The sequence below is a fragment of the Clarias gariepinus genome, chromosome 6 (genome assembly GCF_024256425.1).
Source record: "Clarias gariepinus isolate MV-2021 ecotype Netherlands chromosome 6, CGAR_prim_01v2, whole genome shotgun sequence".
Classification (NCBI taxonomy): domain Eukaryota; kingdom Metazoa; phylum Chordata; class Actinopteri; order Siluriformes; family Clariidae; genus Clarias; species Clarias gariepinus.
In genome coordinates, this window is record NC_071105.1 from 1,089,665 (window position 1) to 1,104,826 (window position 15,162).

Consider the following 15,162-nt stretch of genomic DNA (forward strand, 5'->3'; position numbering starts at 1 on the left):
TAGAAGCAAAGTGTTTTTTTTTTTTTTGTCTTTTAGCTTCAGCATATCAGTCGAAGTCCTATTTGAATTGGATTAGTTTATGCAAAAAACTTATTTTTTTAAAACTTAATTTATCCAATCAGCCCATCATAGTCATGTGATGGAAGCAGAGCTTGTGCAGAGCTTTAGATGTTTACAATGTTCACATCCCATTACAAAATAGTGAGCTCTGTGACTTTAACCGTGGCATGGGTGTTGGCGCCAGATGGGCTATTTCAGACACTGCAGATCTCCTGAGATTTTCTCACACAACAGTCTCTAGAGATTACACACAGAATAGTGTGAACAACAAACCACGCTGAGTGTGTAACTGTTCTGTCAGCTTGCTGCTGAGGAAAGTCGGGGGAAATGGTGCGAGCTGTCTGCACGGATATGGTATAAGTGTACATTGTATTATCACTGCAGGACAGCATCTCAAAATGCACGTGTTCACCCACACACTCTGTGTATTTGTTTTTCACACTATCGTGTCGTGTTTGTGTGTGTGTGTGTGTGTGTGTAAAATCCCAAGAGTTTCTGAAATACTTAAACCAGACCATCTGGCTCAAATCTCACACATTTCACTTTCTTCTGATGTGGGTCTGCATGATTTTATTCCTGCTGTGTGATTGGCTGACTGGAATGTGAGCCACTAAAACATTTTTTAGGTGGTGAAAACACTTCATTTGTCATTCTCACAGAAATATGAAAATTATGTGTTGTGTAGCAAAAACTACATTGGCAACTGATAAAAAGCAAGGGCTGCATTTGGAAAAAATATTAAATGTGTTCAAGTTAAACTGGGACTTGTCATCTTATAAGTTCACTTTGGGGACCGTGAGAGTTCTCTGCCTTTGAGCATCATACAAAACATTGCTATTTTAATTTTATATATATATATTTTACTATAAAGGCCAGGAACTTTCATTTATTGCATTGTCACATGTGACAAAACTTGGGTTCATCATTTTACCCCCCGTGTACCAAAACTGGGGAAGCCGTCTGAACTCACTACCTCTCCAAAAATTCCAAGCAATTGCATCTGCTTTTCAGGTAAATTTTCATGTGGATTCACTACACTGTGGTTTCAACATGAACAATGAATACAGGAGTTATGAGAGGTATCTAATGCCAAAGGCAGAACAAGGTACAACCTCATACTGCCCACCGCACCACTTGAACATTTACAGTTCTGACCTCGCAAAGGAGTTCCTGGAAGGCCGGCATTTCTGATGTAAGCCAGGCAGTTCGAATATGAAAACTTTCTACCTTGATGGTATCCAAGCACTATTGAAAAGCTGGGTTAAGCGTGTTAGTGTAGCAGTGGGTTGTATACAGGTAATATAGTGTTTTTAGTCTCAGAGCTGTTTTCTCTTATTCTGCACTGTTCCTATTTGACTTGACCGCAATCACTCTTTCTTAAAAAAACTACCATTTTATTTACTTTAACCCATGTTGGATTGTGAAAGTACCAGGGTGCTTACAAAGCAAGGTGCAAAGCCAACATAATTTTTTTGTTTGAGTAATGCAACATTTTAGCTTATAACTAATAGTGTTATATATATGGTTAAACTATTTTTTTCTTTTCTGTTCCAGATGAGCAGCGCCCTGTATTCTCCTTCTGTCCGCGTTCCTATTAACTACAAACTCACCACCACACAATTGTCAAAAGCTCCAAACACGATGAAAGCAAAAGAGATTAAATGCGAGAACATGGAACCGACTGAGAGCTCCAGTGGACAGCAGTGGACCTTTGATGCATTCCTCACTGACACATCTCTCAGATTTATGCAGAAGGAGATTCACCAGTGTGTACAGTGTGGGAAAAGTTTCAGTCAGAAGAGTAATCTTAACCAACATCAGCGTATCCACTCAGGTGAGAAGCCATACCAGTGTTCACACTGCGGGAAGAGTTTCAGTCAGAAGAGTAACCTCAAGCAGCACGAGCGAATCCATTCGGGAGAGAAGCCATATCGCTGCTCAGACTGCGGGATGAGCTTCACGCAAAGAAGTCATCTCCAGCAGCACCAGCGCATCCACACGGGAGAGAAGCCGTATCACTGCTTGGAGTGCGGGAAGAGTTTTGGTGATCAGAGTAATCTGCAGCAGCACCAGCGCATTCACACGGGAGAGAAGCCGTTTCAATGCTCAGCCTGTGGCATAAGTTTTACGCAAAAGGGGAATCTCCAGAAGCACCTGCTCTTTCACACAGGAGAGAAACCCTTTCGCTGCTCGGAGTGCGGGAGGAGTTTTACACAGGGACATGAGCTTCAAGCGCACCAACATGTTCACACCGGGGAAAAGCCGTATTACTGTTCGGCGTGTGGGAAAAGTTTTACTCGGCATAGTAGCTTCCAGCGACACCAACATGTTCACACAGGAGAGAAGCCGCATCACTGCACAGTCTGTGGGAAGAGCTTTACTCGGCATACGAATTTACAGCGACACAAACTCCTTCACACAGCTGAGATCGAGGACATACTGCGTGTGCAAATTAATTAAGGCTATATACATATACATAATGTGTATACTAATATAAATCATAGTTTTATATAGTTTGAAAAGTAACGATTTACTAAATGTGAACATTCATTACTCAATGAAGGACAGCAGAAGTTTTAAGTACAAGGTGACACAAAAAAACGGGAACTTTTTTACAATCCAATAAAACTAGAAGTGATAAAAGAAATAAATTTTATTGCCCGTTCCACTGATCCATGATTACTAAAATGGCGGAGTGTTTACTTGCTAAATGTCACTAACCTGCACTGCTACCACCTGTTAATGGCTACCAATCTGCATTTTAAAAAATTCCCGTTATTCTGTATCACTTTGTATATGAGTCCTAATCAGTGTGTAGTTTAAATACACTAATCAGTCATAAACATTATGACCATCCTTGTGATGTCGAGCTGGTCCCGCCTTTATATTAGAATCCATCAGTGGTAACCTTTTCAGTAATTTGATATTTAGTAGCTCTTTTATTGCATCGCTCTACATGGGACAGTCGTCACTCCCCATGTGCATCAGTGACCTAAGCTGGTTCAGTGGTTCCTTTTCCTCAAAACACTTTATGTCTGGACCACTGCAGGTTGGAAACATGACACAGGAGCTACAATTTGGAGTTGCTCAATTTTGCCCTTGTCACATTAGCTACTGTAACAATGTCTCAATACAATGGCACATGGCTGTACAGTAGGTGGGAGATAAATTAGGCCGTTTATAAGTGAACATTTTGTTTTTGAACTTGATGTGTTGGAAGCAAAAAAAAAAAAGGGGGCAAATATAAGGATTTGAGTGACTTGTGACAAGGGCTGCATTGTGATGTCTAGACGTTTGGATCAGAGCAACTCCAACTTTTCTGTGAGATGTTCCCAGTCTGCAGTGCTCAGTATTCGGCAAGTGGTCATAATGTTATCGCTGATCATTAATAATCTAAGATGATATCCAAATATCAGTATACAGTAATGTGTGATGTTTCACTTCACATTATACTTTTTGTATTTTCACGCATCCTGACATTTTTTTATATATTTATATTTGAAGTTGTAAAACACTGCAGTTTATTAATGATCCCACAGGTAAGCTATTCACACATTGGCAGTCATGGCAAGTTTGTTTAAAATTGTATTAATATGGGATATTAATAAAATATCGTGAACGTGATACTTACCGAACTGCAATATAAATATTATCACTATCTTAGGTATTGTGCTATTGTATCAGGCAACCCCTAATAGTTCCTGTCCGGGTTTTCGCTTATTATGAAATTAGCGGGAAATGCTGGCTGTTGTCTGCGTAGTTCTCTTCTCCATTTTGATGATGATATGACCGCACATCTAATCGCAGTGTGAACTGATTTCATTTTATGACATGCCACACACCAAACTCATGATCAAATCATAAATTGCACTGTTTGTACGTTAAAACTTTTACAAGATATTCGAGAAAGATGATTAGATGTCTCAACATTGTTTTACTAAGACATAATTGTGAGAGTATAATATAATACAGTATGCATTTCTGAATTTTTTACTGCAGAAGTGGATTATCCTTTTTTTTTTTATCCAGCCCAATATTCACGAATCTACTTGGGAGGTATTAAAGGTATGTTTCAGGTGTATGTTGAGATTTCAGTGTCACGCAGCTCTGGAATGATCATGGCTTTGAGCCATATTATTCTGTTGGACCTTTTTTGTAGGTCTGAGTTGTCAGAGAGAGAATGAGAGAACATGAGGTCAGAACATTTGAGCATCAGAGTGGGTAAGAATGGGCAGGAAGATAATAATAATAAAAGATGATTAGTAGTATTTACACATAGAAAAAGACATCTGAAGGACAACAAAACAAAATACAGATAAACATGAAAACCGGTAGGATTGATCTAAACACATATTTAAAGTTTGGGAAGGGGCAAGAGAAAAGATATGTTTTAAGGTGGGTTTTGAAATCCTGTAGTGAAGAAAGATCATGGATGTGTTTGGGAATAGAATTCCAGAGTGTAGGGGCAGAAATACTAAATGCTTCCCCTCCAAATAATGCTAGTCTATGGCGAGAAATTAACAGTAGACCATCATCTGCAGATCGGAGTGTGCGAACAGGGGAGTAAGTATGAATAAGTCTTGAAATATAAAGGGGGCAAGACCATGGAATGCTTTGAAGGTGATGAGAAGAATATTGTATTGAATGCAGGAGCGAACAGGTAGCCAATGAAGTTTGTGTAGGATGGAAGTGATGTGTGAGGATTTCTTTGAATAAGTGAGGACCCTAGCAGCAGAGTTCTGAATGTATTGGAGCTTATTTAATGTTGTATTTGGTAGACCATATAAAAGAGAATTACAGTAGTCAAGTCGAGAAGTAATGAAAGCGTAACCCAGTGTCTCAGCATTCTTGATGTCTAAGAAGGGCCGTAGACGAGCTATATTACGGAGGTGATAGAAATGTGAGGTAGAAAGGAAAGATGGGAGTCAAAAATTATACCCAGATTTTTTATGGTGGTGGAAGGTCTAACCAAGGTCCCGGAAATGTTAACAGTATCAGTACAGAGAGAAACAACGTTTTTAGGTGAACCAACAAGTAAAAAATCTGTTTTATCAGTATTGAGCTTGAGAAGGTTATCAACACATTTATGTCATCAACACAAGCAGAAACAGAGTTAGTGGGAAAGGGATGGTAGTGTCGAAAACTGATATAAACTTGAGTGTCGGCTACATAACAGTGGAAATTGAAACCATGACGGCGGATGATTTTACCTAGAGGAAACATGAAGATGGCCAGGGGTAGCTCAGTGGTTAAGGCATTGGACAACGGTTTGGAAGATCCCAGGTTCAAACCCCACAACCACCAAGTTGCCACTGTTGGGCCCTTGAGCAAGGCCCATAACCCTTAACTGCTCAGATGTATAATGAGATAAAAATGTAAGTCGCTCTGGATAAGAGCGACTGCCAAATGCCCAAATGTAAATGTAGATGATAAACAGTAGTGGGCCAAGAACAGAACCCTGCGGAATACCATGAGAAACAGAAGCGGTAGAGGATTTAGACTGGCGGATAGTAATATAGTGTTGATGGTCAGACGGATAAGAAGCGAACCAGGATAAGCCATTCCAGAAATACCAAGAGCAGAGAGTCGTGAAATGAGAATACTGTGTGAGAGAATATCAAATGCAGAAAAGCATCCCGAGACCATTCATGTGTGTGTGGATTACTTATCAGCCAAGGAAGTGGACTTACTCAAAATTTTGCCTAACAACACAGATACAGTATGAATAAATAATGGTACAAAAACATCCTCTGAGAGCAACTGCCCCTAAGAACAATTTGGTGATGAATAATGCTTTTTCCAGCATGATGGAGCTTGGCTTGAGGAACAAAACATCTAAATTTTGGGCCCATGCGCAGAAAACACCCTAGAATTTCATTCCATTGAGAACTTGTAGTCAATTCTTAAGCGGCGTGTGGACAAACAAAAAGCCACAAATTCTGACAAACTCTAGATTGATTTTGTAAGTATGGGCTACGCCATCAGTCAAAGAATTGCAGAGGTTTCAAAAAAAGAAGGGTTTAACACTGCAAATATTGACACTTAACTTGATATAAACCTAATGTAATTGTCAATAAAAACCTTCAACACTTATCAAATGCTTGTAATCACACTTCAGTATACCAGATTAACACCTAACAAAAAGATCACCAGGACACTCTCTCATGTGCACCCCTCAAAGTCTTCCACCAAACTCTGGTAATCAGGACAGATCTCTTGTTTTTCCATCAGGGCAGGTTCTCACAATATTGATAGCAAAAATCTCCTAAGCTTGTGAACTCGAGCAAAATGGTTGCTAGAACACAGATAAAAATTTGTGCTGGCAGGGGCATGGCCGAGCATCACTTGGGAAGGATGTGACAGTCCAATTAGTGGGATAGGATTCATGCCTGTGGATAATTACTGTGTATTTCCAGGTCTCCTCAATGACCCTTTTTCAAGTGAAATTCATATATTGCTGGCTTTTGAGCTCTGGAAACTCTCTCTCTCACACCCTGTTGCACTCTCCACTTTTTTTTAGCTCACTGCAACACACACACACACACACACAATAATTAGCCATACTCTTTTCAGGTGTGTGTCCTTTTCTCACTTACAGTATCTCATTCTTGGGCCCTTCACACTTCACTTCACTTGACCCCACCCACACAACTTCAACACAGATATTAAGTTTTCTTAACATTTTAGCTTAACTCCTACTAACTGTCACCTTTAAGTTGTATTTCATAGTTATATTTTATTGATGCTACTTTGAATTTTTTTGGTTTTGGATTTTGTTTATTCAGAAAAGTTCTTTAAATTACATCTGCAGCAGCCCGCTTCGTTCAGATAGAGATGGCTCTGCAGGCACTGGAAGACAAGCTCACCCGGTGGGTGGATGAGCTGTCGGATCGAGTGAGTGAGCTGCCTTAACCTTAAGGAGCTACAGCGCTTTCTAGGTCTGGCTGGTTGGTACCCCACTTCTCAGAGTGTGCTGCTCCTTTGCACGCCCTGAAGAAGAAAGGAGCCAAGTGGGTGTGGACCCCCGAATGCCAGTCAGCCTTTAAAGATCTAAGTGCAGCTCTGCAAAACACTCCTGACTTCAGCCGTCCCTTCAAGGTGCAGAACGTCGGCCTGGGGGCAGTACTCCCCCAGGATCACGACGATGGGGAACATGTGATCGCCTACGCCTCCCAGCTGCTGCACGGAGCTAAAACCAGGTATTCGGCATCAGAAAAGGAATGTCTGGCAGTAGTGTGGCCGGTGGAGAAGTGGTGCCAGTACCTTGAGGGGAAACCATTCACCATTATTACAGATCATGCAGCTTTGACCTGGGTTTTTAATCATCCAAACCCCTCCTCACGCCTTACACGATGGGTGCTTAGACTACAAGCATTTGAATTTGTAGTCCAATACCGAAAGGGGCAATGCAACATCGTACCTGATTCCCTGTCACGACGCTGGGAGGGAGAAACCAAGAACGCCCCTCTGGCCGTGTACAGAGGCAATGATCTGCAGTGGGGTCTGCCCTGTGATTGGGAGGAGCTGGAGAAGGCCCAAAAGGCGGATAAGACGCTTCAGACACTGTGGAAAGAGGCAAGGTTAGAACCTGACGTGGAAAAAATCCATTATAGTATAAATAATCAGTTCCTGTATCGTCAGATCCCCAAACAGGCTGGGTGTAATCTCCTTCAGCTGGTCATCCCAACATTTCTGACATCAGAGGGACAACTCATGTTAGATGTTTTGGAGATAAAGTCAGAGAGGCCAGATCGAGGTGGTTTGGACATATTCAGAGGAGAGATGGTGAATATATCGGTAGAAGGATGCTGAGGTTGGAACTGCCAGGCAGGAGGTCTAGAGGAAGACCAAAAAGGAGATTTATGAATGCATTGAAAGAGGACATAAAGGTAGTTGGTGTGAGAGAAGAGGATGCAGAGGATAGGGGTAGATGGAGGCAGATGATTTGCTGTGGCGACCCCTGAAAGGGAACAGCCAAAAGACAAAGAAGAAGAACTAAAGGAGTAAATGCTTTGTTTATAATGATTCTAGTATTTGCAAAAATACAAAAAAAAGTGTAAATTCCTCAACCATGCCTTTAAAATTAACAAATTTTGATTCCATTTTGATTCATACAAATTCACATTTCATACAAACTTAAATAATTCTCTTGATTGTGTAAAGCTGCTTTGCGGCAATGAAAATTGCTAAAAGCGCTATACAAATAAAATAAAATTGAATTGAATTGAAAAGAATAAACTAATTTCACTCATCTCTTCTGCAAATTCATCAACCTGTATATTAGATCCTGTACCGACACATTTTCTTAAACAGATAGTACCAGCAATAACAGAACCCCTGTTGAGAATAATTAATTATTCACTCAGCATTGGTTATGTTCCAAAATCATTTAAATTAGCAATTATCAAACCAATAATTAAGAAACCTGACCTCGACCCCTGTCAGCTGTCCAATTACAGGCCAATATCAAACCTCCCCTTTATCTCTAAGATTCTGGAAAAGATAGTAGCGGAGCAGCCATGCTCATATCTACATAGAAATGGCATACATGAACTGTATCAGTCAGGATTTAGGCCTCAATACAGCACAGAGACAGCACTCGTTAAAGTAGTAAATGACCTCCCATTGGCCTCTGATCAGGGTTGTGTAACTATGCTTGTATTACTCGACCTCAGTGCAGCTTTTGACACCGTTGATCACGCTATTTTTCTTCACATATTAGAAAATGTAGTAGGAATTAAGGGTACAGCCCTCTCCTGGCTCAGAGCCTATCTGACCCTTCGTTATCAGTATGTAGACTTAAATGGTGATTATTCTGCATGTTCTCTACTGGAGTTTGGCGTTCCGCAGGGGTTAGTTTTAGGTCCACTGCTTTTTTCCCTTTACATGCTTCCTCTGGGCAACATAATCCGTAAGCATGGTATGAGTTTTCATTGTTATGCTGACGATACACAGTTATATGTCTCAGCAAAACCTGATAAAAAAAACAGCTCACTTAAGTTGAGCAATGTGTGCAGGACACAAAAACTTGGATGCTAATTAACTTCCTTCTGCTTAATCCGGATAAGACAGAAGTTCTTGTCATAGGACCGCATACAGCTAGGAGTAAAATGTTAGATCACACCGTAACTTTAGATGGCCTTTCTGTTCCATCAAGTGCAACAGTAAAAGACCTCTGTGTGATTATAGATTCCAGCCTATCATTTGAAGCTCATGTAGATAATATTACCAGGATAGCATTCTTTCACCTCAGAAATATTGCCAAGATAAGAAATATATTGTCTTTAAAAGATGCAGAAAAACTAGTTCATGCTTTTTTCACCTCTAGGTTGGACTATTGTAATGCCTTACTGTCTGGTTGTTTAGCTAGGTGCATAAATAAGCTTCAGCTAGTCCAGAATGCAGCAGCGAGAGTTCTCACTAGAACCAGAAGATATGAGCACATCACTCCTATCTTATCTTCACTGCATTGGCTCTGCATTTGTGAAATTTCGCATTGATTTTAAAATACTACTCTTGACATTAAATGGTCTTGCGTCGCAGTACCTGAGCAAACTGCTAGTGTCTTACGAACCACCACGCCTACTTCGATCAAAGGATGCAGGCTGCTTGTCAGTACCGCGTATTATGAAAAATACAGCTGGGGGCGGAGCTTTTTCTTACAAAGCCCCAAAATTATGGAATAGTCTTCCAAATAGTGTTCGGGACTCAAACACAGTCTCAGTGTTTAAGTCCAGGCTAAAAACCTATTTATTTAGCCCAGCACTTTTATAAATAGATTTGCCATAGGTAAAGGAGCAGATCTGGGGGACGTAGAGTATTATGGTGAACTGGTATGTTTAGATGCTGTCTTCCTCACTCTCATTGATCACTCAGGTTTGCTGACGGTGAGGTGATTGTTTGCTTTACATCTCAGGAAGCCCTCATGTTTGTGTTTCCTTCTGGCTCTCCCTTTTAGTTATGCTGTCATAGTTAGTCCTGCCGGAGTCTCTGCTTGCACTCTACAGTTAATATACATTCACATTATACATTGTGTGACTGTGACCATACCTAACTGCCATCTCTCCTCTTCTTCTCTTTCTCCCCCTCTTTCTTTTTCCTCTCTCCCCCTGTCTCCCCCTTTCACTCTTTCCGTCTCTCTGTCGAGCTACACATGTCGTTCCTGGGCTGCCAGTGATCCAGACTCCCTCTGCCCTCCGGACCTGTCTGACCCATCCTGGTGCCCCGTTTCTGGTTGGAGATCTCGTTACATGGATGCCCCAGTGGGGGACTGGCCATCTGGAGTACCGGGAGTTTTCTCGGTGGGCCGCTGGCCAGTGTGGGCTGGCCCAGTCAGTACGCAAATATATAAAAAATGACGGAAACCATAATATTGCATCTTTTTCCTACTCATATGAATGAGTGCGTCGATCGCACGGGCACCGCCGACAAAGAGCGTGTTGTTGCGGGAGAGAGAGGTTTATTTACGACAGCTGTTTACGACAGCGGGAGTGTAGTCCAGTGCGGGTGGATGCATTGTGGGTAATGCAGTTCGGTGTGTGTGAAGTTGAACGCGAATGCGAGATGTAAGCTGGGATATAAAGCCTGAGTTTTGTTTTCTTTCCAGTACTTTTTAGTTGGATTTAAGTGCGGGAGCCACCCGAAAGTTTGTACTATAACCTGACAATGGGACTGAACTTGAATCTCTGTAGCGCTGAAGAACACTTAAGACATGCTGTCAATCAAAAAAGGGGTTTCTCCCTTTAAACAGCTCCTCCAATCATCATGCAGAAGCTCGGAGTCCAGGCCAGCCCACTTCTCATTTGCTCCTCATTCACCCCCAAAGACGCTGAGCGTCCGTGGGCGGGCCATAATCGCAGCATTTATCCAATGACCGTCTAGTTTCAAAGCACTGAAAAAATAACGTTCAAAGCAGCCGCATTGAAGTCAATGGACGCTGGGCTTTAACGGGGAAATGCACTGTAACGCTACGGGAATGTATGAGAAGAAAATCAAGTCAGCCGACCTGCTATATCTAACTGATTCTGAACAAACTTGTCTTTAAGATGAACGTTTTCTAACGCATTTTTAGTCAATAAAATGTTAATGCAATAGTACATAATTTGACCATTAATTTTGTGACATTATAGGCAAAGCTGAGCTTCCCTTGCGGTCTTAAAGAAATTGCCACTGGTCTGGTGTCTGGGGATGATTCTCTCAAAGCGCTATACAAATAAAATTGAATTGAATTGAACAAAACAGCTCTAACACTTTAATTTTTATTAAAGTAACAATCAAGTATTTGATATTTTGTCTTATTGACCTACAGTGCCTTGCAAAAGTATTCATAACTTTTCCACATTTTGTCACGTTTCCACTACAAACATAAGTTTATTTTATTGAGATGTATTTTATGTGATAGACCAACTCAAAGTTGCACATGAATCTGAAGTGGAAGAAAAATGATAAATGGTTTTCATAATTTTTTACAAATAAAAATCTGAAACATGTGATGTGTATTTTTGGTTAGCCCCCTTTACTCCGAAACCCCTAACTAAAATCCAGTGGAAACAATTGCCTTCTGACGTCACCTAATTATTAAATAGAGTCCATCTGTGTGTAAGCTGTTTTGTGAAGCCCCCAGATGTTTGTTAGAAAACATTAATGAGCAAATAGCATCATGAAGATCAAGGAACACGCCAGACAGGTCAGGAATAAAGTTGTGGAGAAGTGTGGAGCAGGGAACGAAGCACAAGTAGCCTGCAGTTATACATTATAGATACTGAACTTTTAGTTAAAAATGTAATCATACTGACAATAAAAGAAAATAGTAATAAAGTGACAAAAAAGCTAAGTATTTTTATTAGTAAGTAACACTGGCCTTGCTAAAACATCAACTGCTTTTTCTAGTGATGAAATTGCCACACCTTCCCCTAGATGGATAGTTAGATCACTTTATTAATCATGAAAATTCCAGCTATCCAGATAAAGATCTCTCCAGAAGTGCATCTACACCAGCAGTTCTCAACCTCATTCCTGGAGGACCACTGCCCTGAACATTTTAGTGTTTTCTTAGAACACTCCCTGAACTAACTACTCAACTAATTAACAGCCTTTTCTTAATTGAAGTGTGTGTGGTAGAGAAGGGAAACACAAAAAAAGAAACAGAGCAGAGCTCCTTTGGGAGTAGAATTGAGAACCACTTTGTTAGTCCTACAGTCTACCTGAGCCTCGAATAACAAACTGGACTCTATATTAACTTAAACACTTTCAGCCTCCAAACACACAGTATGATTGCAAATCAATCCCTGCTATTCGTTATCACCCAGATAAGAATGGGGTTCCTGTTGAGTCTAATTCCTCTCACTTTCTTCCTAGTGCCATCTCAGAGAGTTTTTCATTGCCACTGTCGCCATCGTCCTTGGCTTGCTCATCAGGGACAATTTTATCATTTTGGTTCATACACATTCAAATTTCATACAAACTTAATTCTTTTAATTTTGTAAAGCTGTTTTGCGACAATGTCGATTGTTAAAAGCGCTATACAAATAAAATTTAATTTGCTAGTGGGCTCCTAATTTCCAGCCATCCTACTGGGTCCTGCAGCATGTTCTCATGCACCGCGGTGGACAGAAACCCCTGTGAGGTATGGCTTCATGTTGTCATGTTGTCATGTTGTCCTTGGAGCTCAGTTTCTCATGTAAAACTCAAAGCAGTGATACAGTTCATCTCCTGTGTGAATACACTGGTGTTGCTGAAGCTTACTTTTCTGTGTGGAACTCCTCCCACACTGCAAGCATTGGAAAGGTTTATCTCCCGTGTGAATGCGCAGATGTTGCTGCAGATTACACTTCTGTGTGAAACCACACTGCAGCAGAATGGTCTCTCCTGTATGCTGCGAGTGCTGTACGAAAATCTGTCTCTCGCTAAACCATTGGTCGCACTGTAAGCAGCAATACGTCTTCTCTCCCGTGTGGACGTGTTGGTGATTCTGAATGCTGGTATACCTGGTAAAAATCATCGCACACACTGAGCAGTAGTATGGCTTATCCCCGGTATGGACATGCTTGTGTTCCTGGAGTGCGTTTTCCTGGTTAAATCTTTTCCCACAATCTGAGCATCGATACGGTTTGTCTCCTGTGTGAGCGTGCTGGTGAGATTTCCGCTCTTGGTAAAACATTTTCTGCACTAAAAAACCGGTACGACTTTTTTCGTGTATGAATGCGTTGGTGCTTTATAAGCTTACCTCTTTCTGCAAAAGTCTTTGTGCACCCTGAGCACTGATACGGCTTCTCCCCGGTGTGAATGCGCTGATGTTGGTTAAGATGACACTTCTGCCTGAAATGCCTCCCGCACTGGGAGCACTGGTAAAATTCTTTTTGCGTTTGTATGTCAGAGGTGTTTATGTGGAACCAGGTGAGCTTTGCCTCTCTGTGGGTTTTCACATTTAATCTCTTCTGATTTCATGCTTGTTGCTTCTTACTTGACTTGCTGTTCTTGGCGGTAAATTTAAGACATGTAAGACAGAGAACAAGCTAGGGATGATGGGACGCAGCTCGTATCTGCATTAGAAAAAAGACAAAAATGGTCAGTGTTTCAAAATTGATAGAAAAATAAACTATTTCCACTTCAGCTTCTGCTGTGGCTGGTTTGATCATTGACTAAAATCTCACGCTCATCTAAAATCGATTTAGAAGCTAAGTGTGTGTACTGTGGAGGCACAGGCATCACCATAAACTCATTTTGATGAAGTAAAGAATCATATAAAATAAAATCTTCACGAAATAAAATCTGTATGATGAAACTGTTAATTGTTCAGGTACTAAATTTCTTAGAGCATTCATCACTGATAACCTTACATGGATGTCTATAAAAAAACAACAACATAAACACTCTCTCCTAAAGGTTAATTCATGCCATAGGACTACAACACGGCATAGCCTGGCATGCACCTCCCGAGAAATGTACCTACACGTCATGGCGGTGCAGATCGCAACAACTGTGATTGGTCCATCAGGTTAGCCCTGAACAAGGTAGTAATTGACTTAAAGTTACCATAAAATATTTATAAATATATACATTTCTAATTTTTTATTAATACAGTATAATTAAATATGTACATTACAGAAACAAGAACTAATAAAACAAAGCTATGTGATTTAAATTGGTTGTTCAATGATGGTTAATTTATCTCCATCCAACTGCAAATTAAATCTGATTATAATTAGCATCAATTTAATAATTAACCAGTCAATAATTTGTTGAAGTGTCTCATCCGGGCTGTGTCCCAAGTGTATATCTAGTGCCCTACAGAGTGTGAGAGGTAAACAGCACTATGTTCTAGTGCCCTACAGAGTGTGTGGGGTAAACAGCACTATGTTCTAGTGCCCTACAGAGTGTGTGTGAGGTAAACAGCACTATGTTCTAGTGCCCTACAGAGTGTGTGAGGTAAACAGCACTATGTTCCAGCCTGTGTAGCGCACTAGCATAGGAAGTAGAAGCCCATTTAGGACCGAGCCACTGTTAGCCGAGTGTAACTTACCTTGAGCTTTACAGCAGAACGCAGTTAACCACCTCAAATACACCCACAACGGATCAGATGGAACTGTGGGGGTAAAACCCTGTCAGAAATATTGGAATGTATATATGATTAGTAGAGTCGGAGAGCTCAGCTCATCAATCAGCAACACTGCAGCACGGCTTCTTCTGCTTTTGGGAATGTGTGGAGGAACGAGACCGAAACGCTCTCACCGACACCAAGAGGGAAGTAAAGTCATGTCCACTCTTTTTACACATGCGCGCACGCAATGGAAACACTGTTTTTGATCAGAAAAAATAAACAAGACTCTGATGACACTAGATTAAGCGACACACTAATGGAATCATTGCTATAAAGTAAAAATAAAACAAATTAACCTGCACTTTACCTTTGAAAAGAACCGTGACAGAGCAGTGTTTCTGTGTAGAGCAGAGAGAAAGAGTGTGAGTGTGTCTATAAAGGCGAAAGGAGGAGGGGTCTGTGTGTATGTGGCATGGTATCCAATGACGCACGCGCAAACACACATAGAGCAGGCTGAGTCTTGAGCAGAGAGAGAAAATGGATCTTTAACCTCTCTAGTGAGA

General features: G+C 40.9%; 1 protein-coding gene across 1 annotated transcript in view; it reads left to right on the forward strand.

Annotated features, from left to right (window-relative positions):
• The window catches only part of LOC128526361 (zinc finger protein 729-like), a 36,544-nt gene extending 30,861 nt beyond the window's left edge, over positions 1-5,683 (forward strand). Inside the window, exons 7-8 of the mRNA XM_053498152.1 lie at positions 362-422; positions 1,615-5,683. Coding sequence (XP_053354127.1) covers positions 362-422; positions 1,615-2,520 — 967 coding nt within the window. The 3' untranslated portion in view covers positions 2,521-5,683. The remainder of the gene's footprint in view (positions 1-361; positions 423-1,614) is intronic.
• Positions 5,684-15,162: the final 9,479 nt, after the last annotated feature.